The following is a 17,756-nucleotide window of genomic DNA, read 5'->3' on the forward strand; positions in this document are numbered from 1 at the left end:
CTAAACTAAAACAAAGGTGAATAGAAATAAGTAGATTTGATGGGGAAATGAAACCTAAACACAACTAAGTATAGCAAGAATATCACAAAGTCAACAACCCTAATAACCCCAATGGATCATAGACTACAGATCAAAAACAAAACACAGCTAAGACTAAAGCCCAACATATAAATTGCCAGACCAGTTCATTGGGTTCAACCATTAATTGAACCCAAGGTAATGTGAAAGATGTCATACCAAATACACTTAAGTTCAATCGTCAATTAAACCCAAGGTAACATAGGCCTAACAAGTTATCAAACCCAGTATACTTGGGTTCAGCTGTTAGTTGATCCTAAAATAATGTTGGCCTAGAGAGTTATCAAATCCAATACATTTGGGTTCAACCATCAGTTGAACTCCAAGTTATATAGGTCTTACAAGCTTCCAGACCTAATACACATAGGTTCAACTGTTAGCCGAATCCAAATTAATGTGAGCTTAATGACATGACCAAAAGATTGATGTTCTTTTCCAAGTGCAAGAATGTCGAAGTAATAAACAACCCGGCAAGATCGGGGTCGAATCACAGGGAGGTTAACTATATAAATTATAAATAATAATAATAATAATAATGACGATGACGATGGCGATGGCGATGGCGATGACGATGACGATGACGATGATGATGATGATGATGAGGAGGAGGAGGAGGAGGAGGAGGACTTTGAGATATAAGATTAATATGAAGATTAAACAAGGATAAAATAATTGTCAAGGTTAGAGGATTCACTAATAGTATTAGAAATAAGTATAGTATAAACTCTTTTTATTAATCAACTGGAAACCACACACAAAAGAGGTTCCAATCGGATGATTTATCCTTAATACTTCATTATAAATTTTTAACATGATCATATTTGTCGCACGTGTGCGGCGTCGCGGCGAAAAAATATATGGTTGTTCCATTTTCTTATCTACAATGTAAATCTATCTATATCTATTTGGTAAATATGGGGAGACAAGAAAACATTGTCTTTGATCGGTGAAAAATGGAATGGGAGTCGCCACCTAGTATTTTGGTCACTAGGAACCCTAACTGGTCTCAGAGATCGGGTACGGGGACTGGTTGCGTAAAGGGAAGGTATCATCACCCCAAATACGCCTTACCTAAGGTAAGCTGCATTGTTTGATTGTCTGATAAAAACTAAGGTGTTATTGTACTTCTAGTCGTTGGTCTGTCTATGGTTCAAGAAAAATCCTCCTCAGTAAGAAGGTCTTTTATCTTATCGGGTAAAATCCTAACCGTTCAAACGTCTATACCAAAAAAATATTTAGGAATACGTTTTACGTATAAATTCGTAATCCCAATTAAAAGGAAAACAAAAAGATTTTTTTAGAATTTTTGAAATATTGGCCTAGTTCTCATGGCTTAAATAAACTGGTTATCAAAGCCAAAATGCATGCTAATACATATATTGTTTTGAAAATTTCCTTTGTTGTGTGAAAATATGAGGTTATAATATTTATATATATATATATATATATATATATATATATATATATATATATTGGAGAGACTAGGTCGTATTTTAAAACAAAAAAACATTTTTTTTTGGAAAATATTATTTTTTATATGTTTTAACAAAAATCGAGTATTTTAATACTGGGTTTGTATTCTTACGGTATAAAAATACAAACCAATATTATTCCACCCTAAAAACAAAATGCAGGAAAAATCAACAATATTTTTAAGAACTTTTGGAAATTTTTTGAAAGCAAAAACATTTTTTATTTCGAAAATCTTTGATGTTTTGACGAAAACCAGGTATTTTAATACTGGATTTGTATCTTTACAGTATAAAAATACAAACCAGTATTGATCAAAATACAGTAACAAAATTGTGGAAATCACATATTTTTCAAAATAATTTTTTTTTTTGAAGAATTTTTATTTTTAATAAAAAAAAGTTTTTAAGTTGGGCCCCGTTCGGCCCATATGGCTGGGCTTGACCCAGCAGGCCTAACCACTGGCCCAAGCCAGTGTCCTGGGTGGAAGCTCACGCGTGCATCCTTAATATCATATACAAATGGTATTTTTCAAGTGAATTAAAATTCACTTTGAACAGTAAAAAATGCAAAACGAAAACCACGCACAGTAACCTGCAAAAGAAGACACACATAGTAACATATGGTACTGTTCAAGTGAATTATAATTCACTTGAACAGTAACATTTGCATTTCACTGTTCAAGTGAATTATAATTCACTTGCACAGTGAAAATGCTAAAGGAAATCACCTTCACAGAGACGCAAAACGCTTACCTGGACGTGGAACCGAAAGGAGCGAAGACGATGCCGAACACTCACAGTGATGCTGGTGGCGGTGGAGAGGAAACCAATGAGGGCTCACGGTGGTTCTGGCAGTGGCTGGTTTGGCGGTGGCGTTGCTGCGGCTCCTCTTCCTCTTCCTTGCTGTTTTGGCGCTGCTTTTTCTCTGTTTCCCTTTCTCCTGCTACTCCCAACTGTGCTGTTGTCAACTACGAAGACAGTGGCAGCTGGTGGTCGAACGTCCGTGTTGCTGGTGCTGCAGCGGAGGTTGGTGGCTCCAAACGACGGTGCTCAACGGTCCGGTGACTTCTCGGGTCGTGCTCGGTCTTGGTTTTCTCTAAGCTCTCCCACGGTTTCTGTAATCTTCCCCCCCTGCTGGTTCTGTTTCTTTGAGTTTTGAGTATTTATTCCTTTAGTTCAACGGTTTCTCTCTCCTTCAGTTTCTTTCCCTCTCTTGGTCTCGGGTCTTTTCTTTTCTTTTTCTCCCGTGCTTCACATCTTTCCCCTTCTTTTATAGGCGGGCAAAGGAGCGGGGCTGCATGGGCAGCGTGGGGAGCAGAACAAGGTGGGTTGAGCTGGGCAACGTGGGGGGCAGCGCCGGTCGGCTGGTCGGTGAGCGTGGTCGATCATGGCGTGGCCCTCCTGGCTTCGCGTCGTCCGAGGTGCATGGGCTTGGTATGTCAGCGCACGCGAGGAGAGAGGGGCACCGACTGATTAAACAAAGGTTTCGTCCATGCTGCTACACGTTCGGGGAGGAAGAAGAAAGGGGAACAGTGCCGTTCAAAACGGCACCGTTCGGTCTTTTTTTTTTTTTTATGTATGAAACGGTGTCGTTCGTAGAAAACGCGCCGTTTCATTTAAAAATGGCGCCAGAACGCGCCCAATTTCGAATTTAGCCCTCAATCATCTTTGTTCATTTCAATTGAGTCCCTGCCAATTTCGGTCCTCGCCCCTATAGTTGGCCGCGTTTTTCACTTTGGTCCTTGGCCTCTGATTTATGCAATTAAGCCCTCAATTGATCAATAAACTTCCAATTTCTTCAATTACGCCCCTGAATCAATTCAAAACAGCCCCCTATATTTACCCGCTTTTTCCAAATTGGTCCCTGGTTTCGGATTTTCACAATTAAACCCCTAATTGGTCATTAAACTTCAATATTTATGCAATTAAGCCCCTGATTTTGACCCAATAAATTCCTAAAAAATATATTTTGGCCCAGAACTTAAATTTCTTCTAATTAAAGCCCAAATTGACTTAAAAATCGATTTTTCTTGCAATCAAATCCTCTATAAATTCAAATAAAAAATCCAATTAAGTCCATAAACATCCAAATTTGGGCTTTTCTCCTCCAAAAATTCAAATTTTCCTTCTCAACAAGGCTCTCATCCTTCAAGAATATATTGTCAAAAATCCATCTTTGTATTTTTTAACCTCCTTGACCGATTTTTCTGACCATTTGCTGAGCACTTCTGCCTACTGTTATTTTTCTAACCTCCTTCGGCTATTTATTTTATTTCAATTATGGGGACCCAGAAATGGGTTACAACAATATTAATTATCTTATTTAAGTAACACCAAAATTTTAAATATTGTTAGGAACTCAAGATGCTAACTTATGTTAACAACAAATCAAGTTCTTTTCATAGCACATGTATAGGTTATACCATACGGTTGGCTATGACAGTGCCAATCATTTATTGTACCAAGTGTTATATAACATAAATCTAGATTAACTATTTAACAAGGTATTAAGAATTAGTAAGATAAAAAGATATGACATGTTAATAACAAACTTTCTTGGATATAAACATTGAAGTCCATGTTTAGTTTATATTATGCCTATTCTAACACCATTAGTGAAACCTTCTCACCTTGACATGATAAACTTAGCTAAATATAATGAAGAAGATATACATAAATAAACAACATAAGAACATAAGTATAGTAAAGGAAATGAAAAGTATAAATAAGAGATTAAGGAAAATATAACATGAAATAAAATTTAAACATTACAAAAATATAAAGAAAGAAATAAAGAGCATGATCTTGATCTGGAAACCAAGATGCCTAAATGCATGGCAAATGCCTCTTTTTATAGGCTAAAATTTGAAACTATTGATTTGATGACTAATTGTTGAGTGGGTGGCGACATCTTGACTTGGTGACAATCCTTATCTTCTTGTATGAAAAAAAACATCATTGATAACATCTGAATTTGAACCACCTGTACTCATGAAAGTTCTAAGAAATTGTCTCATCTTTCCAGGAAAAAAATTTGAGGTCATTTGCACTTCTAGAACACTCCTGGAAAATTTGGGCAGAAAACACTTTCCGGAAGTTGTGAAAATTATAGAAATGTCATATTATTTGCTGATTATATCAAATTTGGTCCTCAAACTTTTGATTGCTATATATATTTTGTTTTGAATATTTATTTTTCAATTTCATCTCTTAAAATTTAATTTTTATATTAACTTTGGTCCTTATTTTTATAATTGTTATTTGTTTTTCCCTTATTATTTTTTTTTTTGAAATTTTTTATCTATCAAATTTGATCCTCATTCTTTTGAGTGTTACTTATTTTATTTGAAATAATTTATGAAATGTTAATTATTATTATTTTAATTTCTTCATCTTTCATTTTTTTTTATTTTTTAGATTTGATCTCTATTATTTGATTATTATTTATTTTATTTGAGATAATTTATGAAATTATATTTTTTTATATTTCATTCTCATTCAACTTTTTAATTTGTAAGATTTGTTCCTTATTATTTTAATAAACTAGAGAAAAATAAAACATTAATAAGTTATTTTCCAACTCATTTTCCATGACATAACCAAACACTGGAAATTGTTTTGCAACTTATTTTCCATTACACTACCAAACATCAAAAAATAATTCACTTTCCAAAAGGAAACTACTTTCCTGCAAACAAACGAGGCCTAAGTTAGCCAAACAATCATCAAATGAATCGCCAAAAACATAAAAAGCATCCATAAAAGTTTCAAGAAAACATTCAACCATATCACTAAATATGTTAAGCATGCATTAACGTGGCTGGTGCATTACATAATCCAAAAGGCATCCTTCGATATGTAAAAGTACCAAATAGACATGTGAAAGTAGTCTTTTCTTGATCCTTCAATGCAATTTCAATTTGGCCTGTTTACATGATGCTTGGTGATCAAACTGGACGGATGAACCTAGTGATGCCTGACAATGTTAGCTAAAGTATTCTGTTGAATTGTCGGTTTCTTGTACCCTAAATAGCCATTTAGCAAACAATAAAATTCTTGACTTACAACTCTTTCTAGGATTTGATCCATGAAAGGTAAAGGGAAATGATGTTTTCTAGTCATTGAATTAAGTTTTCTATAGTCAATGCATATGCGCCAACCAGTAATAGACCTAGTTGGAATTAACTCATTTTTCTCATTTGTTATCACAGTGACTCCAAACATCTTAGGTACAACTTGGGTAGGACTTACCCATTTGCTGTCAGAAATAGGATAAATGATTCCATTATCTAGAAGCTTAATGACTTCATTTTTCACTACTTCTTTCATATTAGGATTAAGCGTTCGTTGCATTTCTCTAAAGGGCTTAGCATTTTCCTCTAAATAAATTCTGTGTATGCAAATCAAAGGACTAATTCCTTTTATGTCAGTTATGGTCCATCCTAATGCATTTTTGTGCATTTTCAGAGTCTATAATAACTTACTTTCTTGATGTGCATTAAGTTTGGAAGAGATTATTATCGGAAAAGTTTCATTTTCTTCCAAAAATGAGTATTCAAGATTGAATGGTAACGACTTCAAATCAGGTTTTAGTGGTTGAACACTTGAAGGTATGGACTCAATTGATCGTGGTGGCAATTTCTCAATTTTTGGTCTTCAATTATTTACCTTTGATTCTTCCTGAAAATAAACCATTTGCAAATCGTCAGATTTATCATTCTCAATTTCACTGGAAGTGGTTTGAAATTGATCATGAACTAATTTTTCAATAAAGTACACCTCCTGTAAATCATTATCATCTCCAGCTTGCTTGAAAATATTGAAAATATTCATCTCCAATGTTATATTTCCAAATAATAACTTCATCAATCCATTCCTATAATTAATCAATGCATTAGAAGTTGCAAGAAACAGACATCCTAAAATAATGGGAATTAAATTACATGTTTCAACAGGTTATGTATCCAAGACAATAAAATCCACAGGATAAATGAATTTATCGACTTGCACTAACACATCTTCAATTATTTCTCTAGGCACTTTTACAGATCTATCGGCAAGTAAAAGAGTTATAGAAGTTGATTTTAATTCATCTAGATTGAGACTTTGAAAGATTGAATATGGAAGTAAATTCACACTAGCTCCAAGATCAAGTAAAACTCTTTCAATTTTATGTTCTCCAATAAAGCAAGAAATTGTAGGACAACCAGGGTCTTTATATTTCAAAGCATTATTGTTCTGAAGAATGGCACTTACTTGTTCAACTAAAAAGGCTTTCTTTTTCACATTCAGTTTTCTCTTCATAGTGCACAGATTTTTTAAAAATTTAGCATAAGAAGGTACATGTTTAATAGCATCCAACAAAGGTATATTGATCCTTACTTGTTTGAAAGTTTCAAAGATTTCAGAGTTGTGATTAACTTTTTTTTGTTTGGTCATGGCATGAGGAAATGGAAGTGCTGGCAAGGAATTAGTCCTTTCTTTGTAATTTTCAGATTCAAACCCTTCCTTACTCTCAAAGATTAACTCATCATCTTTCTCACAAAGTTCAAGAGTGGATTTTTCAATAACCTTACCAGTGTGAAGAATGATGACTGATTTGACTTGATCCATGTGATGGCTTCCAGAACTACTTGCATTTTCATTGTATTGCCCCTTGGAATTTTGTTGTGGTTGAGATGGAAACTTACCTTTCTCTTGAAAACTAAGAGCAGATGTGAATTTTGCAACAGCATCTTTTAGATCTGCCTTGGTTTGAGTATTTTGAATATTTGATTGTCTCCTGCTTTTCAATGAATGCATGCAATGTTTCCTCAAGATTTATTTTAGAAGGTGGAGCATAAGGAGGTGCATATCCATGAGAATTTTAGAAAGTATGGTGTGCTTGAAACGTTGGTTGTGAAGTTTGTGCATTATTGTTACCACTCTTTCAACTGAAATTTGGGTAATTTCTCTAACTAGGGTTGTATGTTTGCGAGTATGGGTTATTTTTAGGTCTTTGGAAACTGTTTAAAGCATGAGCTTGTTCATGGAGGCATTCCTTGAAAGAAGGTAAAGTTGGATAGTTATTGGTTGCATGTTTATTTGTTTCATAGATTCAACACACAATGTCTATTGACCACTCTTTTTAAATTCAAGTGCCTCGACTTTTCTAGCTAAAGATTTAAATTTGGCTTGAAGGTCATGATCTTCTCTAAGGTTATACATACCTCCACTAGATGTATGAGGTTGAGTTTTACCTGGTGCCTTATAAGTGCCCGTAGTGTCCTAATTTTGAGCATTTTCAGCTAGCAAGTCGAGGCACTCCATTGCTTCATCAGGGTTTTTATTATCAAAAGTTCCATTACACATCAATTCCACCATTTGTTCATCTTTTGGTGTTAACCCTTCATAAAATTGTAAAACCAGTCTCCATGTTTCAAAACCATGATGAGGACAGGTATTAAGTAAGTCCTTATATCTATCCCAACATTGGTAAAATATTTCTTCTGGTTTTTGAGTAAAAGTGGTGATTTGTCTCTTGAAAGAGTTTGTTATATGAGAAGAGAAAAATTTTCTTTAAAATTTTTTATTGCATTTCATCCCAAGCATGAATGGATCCTGACCTAAGATTTTGCGACCATGTTTTAGCTTTATCTTTTAATGAAAAAAAGAAAAAGCTTTAATCTGATGGTATTCATGCTACAATTTAAGTCATTATAGGTGTTACAGACTTCTTTAAATTCTATCAAATGCAAATATGGATTTTCTAGATCTAAGCTATAAAAAGAAGGTAAAAGTTGAATAATATCTGGCTTAAAATTAAAGTGAGATGCATTAAGAGAGAAAACTATACATAAGAGTGCACTTGTTCTTGTAAAATTCATGTGGTCTCTAAGTGTTCTAACTCGGTTATTCTTATTATTCTCATTATGAAGCGACTGGTTATCTTCTTCGACCATATTTTCTGAAAATGATGAGAATACCTTACAAAGTCTACCACTTAATGTACATGATCAAACAGTCATGCACGTTTAGAAAGAGAATAAAAGGAAGAAGAAAACAAAATGAAAGGAAATAAAACAAAAAAAATAAAAGTTAAATACAAGAAAAGTGACAAGAGAAAATAAAATAAATATTATAATTTATACAAGAATTTACCTCCCCGGCAACGGTGCTAAAAACTTGACACAACCAAAAGATTGATTTCTTATCCCAAGTGCAGGAGTGTCGAAGTAATAAATAACTCGGCGAGACTAGGGTCGAACCACATGGAGGTTAACTATATAAATTATAAACAACAACAACAACAACAACAAGTTAAAGAGGACTTTGAGATGTAAGATTAATGTGAGGATTAAACAATGATAAAAACAAATGTCAAGGTTAGAGGATCCACAAAATGGTATTAAAAATAAATGTAATATAAACTCTTTTTATTACTCAACTGTAAACCACACACAAAGAAGGTTCTCATCGGATGATTTGTCATTAATAGCTCATTATAAATTGTTAGCATGATCATATTATTATCTTATTTAAGTAACACCAAACTTTTGAATATTGTCAGGAATTCATTATGCTAACTTATGTTAACAACAAATCAAGTTCCTTTCATAGCATAGGTGCAGGTTATACCATATGATTGGCTATGAAAGTGCCAAGCATTTGTTTTACCAAATGTTATATAACACAAATCTAGATTAACCATTTAACAAGAATAGTATTAAGAATTAATAAGATAAAAATGATAAGACATGTTAATTGCAAGTTGTTTAGGATATAAGCATTGAAGTCCATATTGAGTTTATATTATACTTATCCTAACACTATTAGTGAAACCTTTTCACCATGACATAATAAACTTAGCTAAACATAATGAAGAAAAGAAACATAAATAAACAATATAAGAACATAAGTATAGTTAAGGAAATGAAAAGCATAAATAAGAGATTAAAGAAAATATATCATGAAATAAAACTTAAACATTATAAAAGTATAAAGAAATAAATAAAGAGCATGATCTTGATCTGAAAACCAAGATGCCTAAATGCATAGCGAATGCCTATTTTTATAGGCTAAAATTCAAAACTATTGATTTGATGACTAATTGTTGAACGGGTGACCACCTATTGACTTGGTAACAATCATTACTTCTTTTTTGCCAAAAATATCATTGTTAACGTCAAAATTTGAACAGATTTTTATCATGAAACTTCTAGAAAATTGTATCAGCTTTCTAAAAAAAAAAATCGGTGTATTTGGACTTCTAGAACTCGAGATATAGGCTGAATATGGAGCAGTGCCTGGGTTGTAGGACAGATTCAAACTTCTCCGTTGTTTTTACAATTTGAACTTGAAAACGGCCTTTTTGAATCTTGCACTCCGCATAAAAGATTTAGGCCTATGTCTCAGCTTTCTATCCATATAGAGCAGACCTAAATCCAAGTTTTACAGCTCTAATTATGATCCAATAACCGAATGGTGTTCCAGTTTGGACTAAACCAACATCTCTTTTCTAAGCTTAGCCCTGTCTTTGTCTTCTCAATTTCAGTAGTTAAACTCATCAATCAATCCTTTGATTTATGTGATAAGCCTGCATTTAAGATGAACATTTACCATAAATTAAAGGTATCTTATATTATTAGATATGTTATTATAAAACATGCTCTAGCTAAGGAGTTATTGATACTTCAAGTACAAAATGATGATATAAATCATTGATAAAAATGCACTTTTAAGTACTAATCACATTACACAAATCAAAAATTACAAAATAGCCCCTAAAAATCTAGGAAACTGCTGGGAAGTCTTCTAAGAATGCAGGAACAGTGGTGGCGCATGGGTTCACGTGCCGTCGCATGAAAAATACCGAAAGAGGGTGGATCTGGCTCAGCTTCTTCTCCTCTTCCTTTCCCTGCCGATGATGAAACCCACCGCCACCTACAAAAGAAGAAAAAAAACACAGGCAGTCGATTTTATTTGGGTATTTTTTGGATCCGTTTAAAGCCTCCTGTTCTCTTTTTCTCCCAGTTCATTTTTTTTTTTGCAAATGTCAGATCAGGCGGTTGGGGTAGCGATGGGGTTGGTCTTGCTACTGTGCACGTGGCCACTAAAGCTGCTCTTGAGATGGGAGTGGTTATTCGGTCGATGGGTTCTGTGTGGTCTGCCGTGTTTGGGTCGCCGTGGGAGGCGATGAGCTAGGTCTGCTGCTGGTCGATTGATGTGGAGGAGACTGAAGGAGAAGAAGATCTGTTGAAATGGGGGGAGCTCCGCTAGACTTCATTCTCTCTGGTTTTTTCCCAAAAGAGAGAGGGGGCGACGACTATATTCTAAGATGGAGAGACTGAAAGATATGGGAGTGGTCGACTGGGGAAAAAGCAGTTGTTGTGGTCTAAAGGCAAAAAAAAAAATGAGGGCTGAGCTGGGAGGTCAAGAAAGAATGGTGATGGGGAAGAAGAAAGGTGAATGGCGGCTCTTGTGTTTGTGGTGGGAGCTTGGAGAAAGAAAACCCCAAAAGCCAAGAGGGGGTAGCCGCGTTTTCTGTAGAGATCAAGGAATTCTTTTATGGTTTTTTTGTGTTGCCCTAAGTTCTTTTAAACGCCCCCCCCCCCTCTTTTGTATGTTGTGAAGACTAGTATTTATAAGTAAGGTGGCTTGGTCCCCAAAATACATTGGTCGTTAAATTTCTTTATATTTTATAAATTTTGATTTTTGTATTTAAAAAAAAAAAAAACAAGCAATATCAACATCGACTCAATAAGAAAAATCAATGATTGTAAAAATAACATGTTAAAAGTTGAACGTGTTTAAAATACCTTTGAAAATTTAAATTATTTTGAAACGACGTTGAAAATGCTAAAAAACAAAGCAAATATATTAAAAATATATTTTTTTTGGTTTTTCGTTGTTTTTTTGGTATTTTTTGTTTTTTTCTAAAAATTTATAAAAAAAAACATGGGTAAAAAATCAGGTAACAACAACTTTATCAAAATGATAAGGTTCAGAGAGTATAAATACCCTTAAACCACCTAAATAAAAGGTTCAAAACTTTTTTTACTCTAAAAGCTTATATATTTCAGAGCATTAATCAGACATAAAAACAAAAACAAACACTATTGTTCTTGGAATGTAAGGTTTTTTCTTTTATTTATTGTATTTTTCATTAAAAATTATTAATTTTATCATTGAAAAGTCTTTAAATCTTACCAATAAGAACTGTTATTGCAGGTATTATGGTTTTTACCAGTAATTCATTACTTCCTGAGCTAAGGAAAAGAGAACGAAGTACATGAATATCTTGATTAACCACTATCCAAACATCAAATCAAATAACTTGGTGCTTAAACATATTAGATTTTGAAATATCTTTATTATTTAAAAATCCATTTTGGTTTCTTAGAAGAGCTTACACATTTTGATTTGGTGTTTCTCATTATCTTATATGGATTTCGTGGATGTTTCCTCGTCATCACATATAATTAGATAACCACTGTAGATAGTTAATTGATAAAGTGAGTGGAACACTAAGCTAATTGCTGGAAGGTTTAGTGAACTTTTCGCCCCATATTCATCCACTTGGATACGAAAGTGATTCCTTGTAATCACGCAACAAGTACAGGCCCGCAATTAGCCCGCACAGAAAAATAACACGAAGTCTCTTTATGAATATATTAAATTTAGTCCTTGTTTTTCTTCTGAATTTAGTTCCTAGTAGTCCTTTTAGTTTAAAAATTATAAATTCATCCCTTAAGTGGCTGCAGGCTTGATTTTTTCGCATGTCCAATTGCAATTTTTAAATGCATTTTTAATTGTATATGTAGTAGGTCTTATTCGAGAGTTTGATTAGAAATCAAGGATATTAAAAAATATATATTGTCATGGAAAATTAAAGGATTTAAAAAAAAAAAAAAAGAAATACAAGAATTTAATGTTGGTTTTTTTAAATTAATAATATTAACTAACTGTTTTGATAAAAAATATATAGGAATTTTTTATTATTTTTTTTATAACCCTGGATGTCCGGGTCAGTTTAACGCACTATGACTAATTCTCGGATCCATTGAACACCCTACAAGCCTAGTAGATAAGTAGGGGATCACGAGGATAACAGGTATGTACAGATAAAATCAAACCTAGACACAGAAAAAAGAAACAAATCCCTTTCTTTGTTAGGCCACGACCTTAAATGATAGTTTATTGACTGTTTACATTGTTTCACTTGTTGGTCAAATTGTGATCTTTTGACTATTTTAATCTATGATCAATCATGATAAACATTGATAGAGTCACAAAGCCTTGGATAAATGAACGATCTAATTCCAATCTTTATTAATTAATTGTAAATGTTATGAAATCGGAGGACTAATTAAACCTCATAAAGATACTTAAGTCACCATTTACCAAGTGTACTATATATATATTAAGTCATCGGGATCGAGTCATCTCCCTCTCGTCATACAAAGCTTTAGATAAAACAAATATCATTAAAAATTCGTTGCTCTTTTTTTCACAGTAATAAATTAATGTTTTCAGATACGAATATATTTTTTATATTGCATTGTACTATATATATGGATGCCCCAAGAGCAAGCCTCGGCACTCCAAAGCTCAACTGAGAAACTAGATAGGATCCGAAGATTTTGTATGCATAATTCAAGGCGATGAGCTCCATCCAACTATTGCTTTCTGTGTTCTTCCTAATTATATTTTCTTCGTGCCTTCCTACAACACAATATAAGATCCCGAGGCTCGGTGCTTTTCCAAAAAATATCCATAGGGCCGAACCCCAAACCTCATCCAAATCTTCCTCGAGAGATTTGGTTACGTTTTATTACACCCAAACACTCGATCACTTCAACTATAAGCCAGAAAGTTACACCACTTTCCGACAAAGATATGTAATCGACTTTAGATCTTGGGGTGGTGCAAACACTAGTGCACCACTATTCGTCTTCTTCGGTGCGGAAGAGGATTTAGATGATGATTTAGATGCTATTGGATTCCTTTCTGACAACGCCCCTCGTTTCAAAGCTCTCTTGATATACATAGAAGTAAGATATATGTGGTACTATATACTCTCATCCTCGGAATATTCGTAATTAAATTCTTAATTTTTTCGAGCAGCCAAGTGCCACTTTTTCTATAAGATTCGCTCAGATTGATACGAATACTGTTTGAGGATTAATATTTTCAAGGAACTTTTCATTTCTCGTAGTGGATAAGACTGATGATGCACTGAGCATTAATTCCTTGTGTGGAGACTCACACGTGAGTCATGTAAATCGAAGTTATTAAACTCATTTATCACTAGTAGATTAAGCAAGTTCATTTCAAGTATTTTTTTAAAAACAACATTATTTTTTTTAGAAAAAAAAACCAAGATCGCAGGTCGTCTTGACATTACTTTTATCAAATCAACTTTTATTCAAGAATTGGCTCAGGCCGGATGTCGGGTTAGTACTGAGTGAGTTGATAGTTGACCTGTATATATGGCAGCATCGTTACTATGGGAAATCAATACCGTTTGGGTCAAGGAAGGAAGCTTTGAAAAATGCGGAAACTCTTGGTTATCTCAACTCAGCACAGGCAATGGCAGATTATGCTGCGGTGATTATGCATCTGAAGAAAAAGTATTCTGCCAAAAACTCTCCTGTAATTGTTATCGGAGGATCGTATGGTGGCAGTAAGTGAATACAAAAAACTCAAACCTTCATTCATTCTAACAATATCATTTAATTTCTTGATTTTTCTTCGAATATTTATGATCTTAACGTTCTTGATAACTCTGTAGTGCTAACCTCATGGTTCCGGCTGAAGTATCCCCATATTGCTCTTGGTGCCCTCGCTTCATCGGCTCCTATTCTTTACTTCGATGATATTGCACCACAAGAAGGTTACTATTCTATCGTAACCAAGGATTTTAAAGTATGAAAACCAAATCTTTAATTATATTTGTTAAATCAACTTAATTAATTACTTGCTGTGTAGTACTAACCCTGAGTAATCATTATATATACTATGATGGTATTAATTAATGTAGGAAACCAGTGAGAGTTGCTACAACACTATACGTGAATCCTGGGGTGAAATCGAAAAAATTGCTTCCAAGCCTAATGGTCTTTCAATCCTTAGCAAGAAATTTAAGACTTGCTAGTAAGTTGGACTTTCTATATACAAAATTTATGATCGTTACAATTTGAAGTTTTACTATATTTTGTTGCTAATCTCCTAACGTTTTTCTTTCTTTCTCTTTTGTTTTTTTCTTTTTTCCCTTTTTCTTTCTGGTATTAGCCCTTTGAACAGAACATTTGAGCTAGAGGACTTCTTGGACTCGATTTATGCTGAAGCAGCACAATATGATTATCCACCTGAATTTCCAGTTAGTATTGTTTGCGGTGGCATAAACAAGGCATCAGCAGCGAGAACCGATATTCTCGACCGAATATTTTCCGGTGTTGTTGCTTACTTGGGAAATAGATCATGCTACGACATGAATGAATTCAACTATCCAGATACAGACGAGTGGAGGTGGCAGGTGAATAACTTCGCCACCATTTTTCTTAATAAATCATTAACCTAGTTTAATCCATAAATTCAAGATGTTAAGTGAAGTCTTAATAATAATTTTATATTAACTGGTTAGCATATTTTTCAACTAAGTTTTTTTTTTTTTTTTTTTTGAGACTTGCACGATTTTGTTGTTTACATGTGCAGACATGTAGTGAGCTTGTGATGCCCATAGGCCATGAGAACAATTCTATGTTCCCACCAGCACCTTTCAATCTAAAAAACTACATCAAAGATTGCAAGAGCTTGTTTGGTGTCTTACCTCAGCCTCGCTGGATCACTACTTATTATGGAGGACATGTATGTGTTTCTATTTGATATTTTGTCCCTTTTTTTATTATTTTTTTCACAGGATTGATTCATTGTATCTTGAACTATATAATAAAGGGCCGTGCTCCTTTATTACATGATTATTAAATAAATTTAAACTATTAGAATTTGGGTTTGTTTTCTGTTTTGCTAAGTGCTTTGCCGATTTTAATTTCAAGCTGTTGATGATGTTGAGAATTGTGGCAGGATTTAAAATTGATTCTGCAGAGGTTTGGTAGCAACATTATCTTCTCAAATGGGCTGAGAGATCCTTACAGTAGTGGCGGGTAAAGAAATCTTTTGTTTTGTTCTTTTAGTATTCAGGAGAATGTTCATCTAATTTTATAATCATCTTCCTTCTTTCATCGCAGGGTATTGAATAACATATCAGATAGTATTGTCGCGGTTTCTGCAGTGAACGGTATTCTTGATTAATTTAATTAACTGCATACTATGCATAGATATGCTTAGAGAGGTAGAGTTATTAAACCTGGTGTAATAGGTTAAACAGAAACTCGACTCATCTAGTCTTTTTTCTGAGCATCAAAGAAAAACTAAATTCGATTTTCATCAAGTCATCAAATTACAGATTGACATATCAGCCAACCGGATCAAATAAGATTAACATGTTATTTATATTTTTTAAAAAAATAATAATAATAAAATGATATCATTTTTTTTATTTACGTGGGTGTCCGGGTCAGCTTGTGCGCACCACGATTAATCTCACGGCTCACTGAACATCCTGCAAACTTAATTTAATTAACTGCATACTATGCATAGATATGCTTAGAGAGGTAGAGTTATTAAACCTGTGGTAATAGGTTAAACAGAAACTCGACTCATCTAGTCTTTTTTCTGAGCATCAAAGAAAAACTAAATTCGATTTTCATCAAGTCATCAAATTACAGATTGACATATCAGCCAACCGGATCAAATAAGATTAACATGTTATTTATATTTTTTAAAAAAATAATAATAATAAAATGATATCATTTTTTTTTATTTACGTGGGTGTCCGGGTCAGCTTGTGCGCACCACGATTAATCTCACGGCTCACTGAACATCCTGCAAACCCAGTGAACATGTAAGGTACCGCGGGGGTGACAGGTGTGCACGATGAGATTTGAACCCAGGATGCAGAGGAAGGGAACAAGTCCCTTTAACCACTGGGCTAAGACCTCAAGTGCAAAATGATATCATTTTGATTAACTTAGATATAACATATTCAATCTATGACCAGAACTTTAGACTAGATTATAGACGAAACCGGGTTTAATAACTTTATATTAGCTAAATTTTATTGGAATATCTGATTTGGTAAAATATCTTTAATTATTTTCTTGGATTTCCCTATGGACAGGATCTCATTGCTTGGACATACAACGAGCGAGTCCAGGGGATCCCCATTGGCTGGTGATGCAACGTAAAATAGAATTGAAGATAATTGAAGGGTGGATTTCCAAATATTACACAGATCTTCTTGAGTTCAAAGATCAAACCCCTTTTTAATCATAAGAGGGGGGGGTAGATGCTGCTGTTTCAGGTCAATTATAAAATTAACTGCAGTTGAATAAGAAATTATTGCAAGGATATATAATTGCTGGGCCACTTTGCCAGCTTTACATAAAGAACTTGATATGTATAGTTATGTGTACACCTTCTACAAATCCACTACGTTTCTTGTAATAATATATAAGATGGCCAATTACTCTTCAATTCTAGTTTTTATTTTATAAAGATTTATGAGTTTTGGATTACATAAAGTGGATAGCCATGGTGAGTCTAATACAGTACAGTAAGGGAGTGTTTGTAACCGTAGTAACTATTTATGATTTCAGGTCTTTTTTATTTGAATCAAAATAATTTTTAATATCAATGATATAAAAAATATAAAAAAATATTTTAAATAAAAAAATATTTTTAAAAAAATATAATTTCAATCGTGTTACAACATGAACTAACACTAAAATCTAACATGACTCGATTTCGTATCACAGTGGGTGGAAGTTGAAGATGACGAAGATGGAATCCAATTAATTTGTTGAGTGGCATGCCACCCCATTAGCAGACCACTTCCAATTTGGGAGGCCATTAAAAAACACCTATATATCCAATATATACCCCCAGCATCTCCACTAAAGCTTCAATCAACTAAGATATATATATATATATATATATATATATATATATATATATATATATATATATATGTCTGAGCTTGAGAGTGATATTCTCAATGTGAAAGCATAAATTAGGAAGATTATGCAGTGGTGAATTCCTCAAAGTTTGTCGAATTATGTTGGCTCTGTTATATTCATAAAGGTTGTCGGTCCCTTGGGCTACAAG

The 17,756-nt window shown here is 33.6% G+C and overlaps 1 protein-coding gene and 1 pseudogene across 1 annotated transcript; both read left to right on the forward strand.

Moving 5' to 3' along the window:
* Positions 1-7,971: 7,971 nt before the first annotated feature.
* On the forward strand, positions 7,972-8,082 carry LOC118047010 (small nucleolar RNA R71; annotated as a pseudogene).
* A 5,042-nt stretch (positions 8,083-13,124) lies between these two features.
* LOC118046932 (uncharacterized) lies at positions 13,125-17,126 on the forward strand. Its single transcript, XM_035056027.2, has 9 exons — positions 13,125-13,582; positions 14,028-14,214; positions 14,323-14,456; positions 14,572-14,684; positions 14,823-15,066; positions 15,246-15,398; positions 15,615-15,694; positions 15,779-15,828; positions 16,771-17,126. Exons 1-9 carry the CDS (start codon positions 13,193-13,195, stop codon positions 16,917-16,919), a joined length of 1,500 nt encoding a protein of 499 aa, XP_034911918.1. The 5' UTR covers positions 13,125-13,192; the 3' UTR covers positions 16,920-17,126.
* The last annotated feature ends 630 nt before the right edge of the window (positions 17,127-17,756 follow it).

This window comes from Populus alba, chromosome 1, assembly GCF_005239225.2.
Source record: "Populus alba chromosome 1, ASM523922v2, whole genome shotgun sequence".
Classification (NCBI taxonomy): Eukaryota; Viridiplantae; Streptophyta; class Magnoliopsida; order Malpighiales; family Salicaceae; genus Populus; species Populus alba.

Coding starts and splice junctions, on each gene's coding strand:
- LOC118046932 (XM_035056027.2), top strand. CDS start 13,193: ATGAGCTCCATCCAACTATTGCTTTCTGTGTTCTTCCTAATTATATTT. Junction 13,583..14,027: donor CTCTCTTGATATACATAGAA/GTAAGATATATG, acceptor TATATATGGCAG/CATCGTTACTATGGGAAATC. Junction 15,695..15,778: donor GATCCTTACAGTAGTGGCGG/GTAAAGAAATCT, acceptor CTTTCATCGCAG/GGTATTGAATAACATATCAG.